At 41.4% G+C, this 5,263-nt stretch overlaps 1 protein-coding gene across 1 annotated transcript in view; it reads left to right on the top strand.

The window, feature by feature from the left end:
* The window catches only part of LOC108908727 (zinc finger protein 761-like), an 11,817-nt gene extending 9,031 nt beyond the window's left edge, over positions 1 to 2,786 (top strand). Inside the window, exons 4-5 of the mRNA XM_023454997.1 lie at positions 358 to 1,098; positions 1,224 to 2,786. Of these exons, the coding sequence (XP_023310765.1) occupies positions 358 to 1,098; positions 1,224 to 2,655 (2,173 nt within the window). The 3' untranslated portion in view covers positions 2,656 to 2,786. The remainder of the gene's footprint in view (positions 1 to 357; positions 1,099 to 1,223) is intronic.
* Positions 2,787 to 5,263: the final 2,477 nt, after the last annotated feature.

The following is a 5,263-nucleotide window of genomic DNA, read 5'->3' as shown; positions in this document are numbered from 1 at the left end:
TCCTTTTCGGAGCCATTAATAGTGTAAGTAGACAATTATCACTTATAAGAACTTAAGGTGCATTTTTCTAAAAAAAATTCTTATGTAAGACATCGAAATTTTCACACCATTGTTTAGATAATTATCACTGTCATCAATTTCGAACGAAATAAATATGCGTTGTCATTTAAAAAAAATTGTCATCGCTGCCGTAAGTGGATTGTCGAAAAAAAAAAAAATTCCACATAACAAGGTGCCCTGGATCAAATAAAAATCGACGGGTCGCACCGTTTTTCAAAAAAAAAATTGTTTAACGAAAATATGAATTTTATGCAGAACTTTTTTACCAAAGATGTATACGATTTGTATTTTTTTCAGTGACGCACTGTTGGAAATCCCAGGAGACGAACAAGTGGACTACTCGAGCGAGTGTGGCCTAACGGATGCAGAAGCAAAGAATTATAGGCTCGACAGTAAGAAGCACGAATCAAACCACAGCGATTCGACGCAGTTAAAAAAGTACAAATGTGACTCGTGCAATTACGAATCTGTCCGTAAGAAGAACCTTAGACAACACGAGTTCATGCACAAGGCCCTACCGGCGTCCCGAAGGTACCAGTGTTATACCTGCGGTTTTGAAACCAAACATAGAACCTCCATGGTGGGCCACCAACTGGTACACCGGGACTTTTCCCAAGTACGAACTTTCAAGTGCGATGTGTGCGATTACCAGACGATCCACGAATGCTCCCTCAAGCGGCACTCTTTAGCTCACACGGATCCGTCCCAGAGAGAATCGCACAAATGCGACAAATGCGACTACAAAACGCACCGTAAAATCAACCTCACTCGCCACCGGGAAAGACACGACGATCTGGTGCAGGCGCGGATGTTAAAATGTGACACTTGCAGTTACAGAGCCAAGCGCAGGAGGACTCTAGTCGCCCACCAGAAAAGCCACGAAGCGTCCGCCGAGCGAAAGTTCAAGTGTCACACGTGTGGCTTCGAAACGAAGTACAAGCATTACCTCGTACGACATAACTTGGCACACGGGAAACCTGCAGAGTACGAGTGTGACGTCTGCGGTTTCAAGACGATAAAGAAGCGGGCGTTGCNAAGGTGCCCTGGATCAAATAAAAATCGACGGGTCGCACCGTTTTTCAAAAAAAAAATTGTTTAACGAAAATATGAATTTTATGCAGAACTTTTTTACCAAAGATGTATACGATTTGTATTTTTTTCAGTGACGCACTGTTGGAAATCCCAGGTGACGAACGCGTGGACTACTCGAGCGAGTGTGGCCTAACGGATGCAGAAGCAAAGAATCATATGCTCGACAGTAAGAAGCACGAATCAAACCACAGCGATTCGACGCAGTTAAAAAAGTACAAATGTGACTCGTGCGATTACGAATCTGTCCGTAAGAAGAACCTTAGACAACACGAGTTCATGCACAAGGCCCTACCGGCGTCCCGAAGGTACCAGTGTTACACCTGCGGTTTTGAAACCAAACGTAGAAACTCCATGGTGGGCCACCAACTGGTACACCGGGACTTTTCCCAAGTACCAACTTTCAAGTGTGATGTGTGCGATTACCAGACGATCCACGAATGCTCTCTCAAGCGGCACTCTTTAGCTCACACGGATCCGTCCCAGATAGAATCGCACAAATGCGACAAATGCGACTACAAAACCCACCGTAAAGTCAACCTCACTCGCCACCTTGAAAGACACGATGACCTGGTGCAGGCGCGGATGTTAAAATGCGACACTTGCAGTTACAGAGCCAAGCGCAGGAGGACTCTTATCGCCCACCAGAAAAGCCACGAAGCGTCCGCCGAGCGAAAGTTCAAGTGTCACACGTGCGGCTTCGAAACCAAGTACAAGCATTACCTCGTACGACATAACTTGGCACACGGGAAACCCGCAGAGTACGAGTGTGACGTCTGCGGTTTCAAGACGATAAAGAAGCGGGCGTTGCAGGTGCACTGTTTATCCCACAAGTCCCCCGCGAAGAAGTACAAGTGCCAATTCTGCGATTACGGGACTTCCTTTAAAGGGCACTTACAGCTTCATATGCTGAAACACGGGGACTGTCCCGACATACCGACGTACTCGTGCGGGAAGTGCGATTATAAAACGAAGCGGAAGGGCAACCTGAAGCGCCACGAACTGTCCCACCAAGACTTTTCCCAGGCGCGCGAACACAAGTGCCACACGTGCGGTTTCCGAACCAAACACAAGGCGAACCTGGCTCGTCACCAGCTCACGCACAAAGACACGTCTCTGGTGTCGACTTACAAGTGCGACGTCTGCGGCATGGAGACCATTCACAAGTACAACTTCGTAAAGCACCAGGCGATCCACAAGGACAGCTCGCAGGTGCGGATGTACAAGTGCGACGTGTGCGACTTCGAGACGAAGCACAAGAGCAGCCTCGGGACGCACCGAGAGAAGCACACGATTCCTCGGGGAACGGAAACTTACAAGTGCAACCTTTGCGACTACGTAACCGCCTATAAGAACAATTTGGCGGCCCACCGGTTCAAGCATAAAGATTCCCCGTTGTATAGGTGCGATACTTGTGACTACGAGACTAAAAGGAAGGGACACCTTTCTCGGCACATGTTAGTACACGGTAGCTCTTCCAAGGAGCGAAAGTACAGGACCCACTAACTGCAGAAATATACTCCAAAGTACTAACGTCGAGTAATGTAGGTGTTGCAGCATACTGCATATTATTCAATTTTTTTCATTAACAATTTTGTCGTTTATAACAGTAACTTCCTTACATTTCCTTACTTTCTTACTTCTACTACTTTTTTCTCTTACTTTTTTAAATATATGTTATATGTTTATTATATATGCATGGTTTCAACTATTCAATGTGCCAACTTAAATTTCTAGTCACATTGAGATAGCATGTTTTTACCTAAAGATCTGAGTTAGCATGTTTTCCAAGCTTAATTCGAGATAGCATGTTTTCGTACTAAAGCGTCGATATACAGGTATGTCCAAATTTCAAATTTTTTCGCCACTATATTTTCTTAATATCGATTTCCAAATTGTAATATAACAACCCTAGGTTCGATAAAAAATAAGTAAACGTAGTTGTGGCCAAAAATATGTGATCGTCATAAGGAATACCTACGTTGTGTGTATTTATTTTTTATTGACCGGAAGGCGCTGGCTACTAACTTTGTAGAGGGGATGTATGGTTTAATTATATAAAACAAAAGCAGAGTAAATACACCTAACTTTTATTGACATACAACAATCTTCAAATTAAACGTGACAAATATAAAGAACAACAAAAACATCAACAACCATTTAACATAAAATGAGAGTGCCAGGCTCACCTAGAGCTCCTGTGGGGAAAGAGCATGGCAGAGAAACCCACGATCGTTGCTCTTACCACCCAAATATAAATACAAAACAACCGCTAACCAAAGGCATAAATTAAGAACCTTTGCTAATGATAAATAAGACCTGTCTCATTTAATGTGTCACTAAATGTCATCTGTTACCTCATATTAGTCATACACACTTCCAAGTAAAACTGAAGAGGTTTGGTGTTAGTTAGCCGGCAGAGCCGGAAGGTACTGGAGTCCCATACGGGAGGCAATCCAGCTATAGTTGAGATTTCGGAAGATCCTTCATAACACTGGAGTCCCATACGGGAGGCAATCGAGCTTAATCCAGATTCGTTCCGCACGGGCGAAAATGTTAGTAAATTCAACAAGGCTCGTATAGACGTATGACATAAAGTGAGCACAAGAAATCAAAGAACAACCTAATCATGATAAAACAAGTTAAATGTGAAACAAAGAAGTCGTTAATGCAATATCTGGGCAGTCACGACAATATACATATTTTAACATGTAATAAATAATGAGCAATCTTTAATAATAATTGTAACAATTTTATCTTAGAAAAATATACGCCCCTGAGCGTAAGACAATGAAGGCTAAACATATACAGAATTATTATCATGAAACATCTATATTTTACGAACAACGTAATCATGACAAAAACAAGTTAGATGTGAAACAAAGGAGTCATTATTGTAATGTCTGGGCGCCCACACAATATATATATTTTAACATGAAATAAATAATGAGCAATCGTTAATAATAATTATAACAATTTTACCTTAGAAAAATATATGCCCTTGAGCATAAAGCAATGGAAGCTAAACATACAAAGAATTATTATCATGAAACATCTATAACCATCACAATCATAAGATTACATAGAACAATTAACAACAAAGTACTTAAAGAATATTACCTGCTAACTAATACCGGTTAAACACTTAATTTTACACTACTTTGTCACACTGCCCGCCGATCGTCTTGCTACCTATCTGCACACTGTTCTCACTTCAACTACCTATCTTCGACTATTTAGGCTTCCTTCCAGAATTTCCTACCTAAGTGCCTGTTTTTTGTGCTTCCTTCTATCGACCGTTAATATTACTTTTTCATTGTTATACAACACCCATGTAACAGGTGACGTCGAAGTTGATAAGATAAGTACGGTTTTGCACAAAATTCAGGGGTCTATTTCATTTAAGTCGATAGCAGGGTCATCATATACATTATCGTCTTTTTTTAACACAATATTATTATGAGTGTTTTTTATTGCCCAACTCAGGCAAAACATTCCAAGCATATAGCAATTTATTGTCTGAATTAATAATTCTCTGTTGATAATAATTTTAAGGATTGTACAAGGGTGGTCCCAGAAGTACCCGACCTGACCTAGAGATGGCGGTAGTTGTTTGAAAAATATCACTGTGTTAGAAAGTACACAATCTATAAAGCATATATATCAAGTTTGAAGACGCCATGTTGCTTAGTATTTGTTTGACAGCCACCAATAGTGAACGTTTTCAGTAAATTTGTGAAAATGGAGAAAATTGATCATTGTCTTGATGAAACACTTCCTTCTTAGGCAAATGCGGCCGTTTTTGCTTGATTTCTTCGCTCAAACGTTGCAATAAGTTCGCATAATACTCTTTTCGGTCCATTGTTTTGGTTGTTCTTTTGTTTCGGGTGTGAAGTGATCGACCCATGTTTCATCCATGGTCATGAAACGGCGCAAAAATTCTGTTTTGTTGCTGTGAAACTTCGCTAAACACTCGATTGAAACATCTTCACGACACTGTTTTTGCTCGAGTGTGATCATCCAGTACCGCTTTGTGGATTTTCTTCACCATTTCTGGAGTCGTCACCTCATTTGGTCGACCACTGCGATGCTCGTCTTGGCAGCTCGTACTTAC

The sequence above is a fragment of the Anoplophora glabripennis genome, unplaced genomic scaffold (assembly GCF_000390285.2).
Source record: "Anoplophora glabripennis isolate ALB-LARVAE unplaced genomic scaffold, Agla_2.0 scaffold446, whole genome shotgun sequence".
In the NCBI taxonomy this organism is placed as follows: Eukaryota; Metazoa; Arthropoda; class Insecta; order Coleoptera; family Cerambycidae; genus Anoplophora; species Anoplophora glabripennis.
This window is presented reverse-complemented; position numbering and strand designations above follow the sequence as displayed.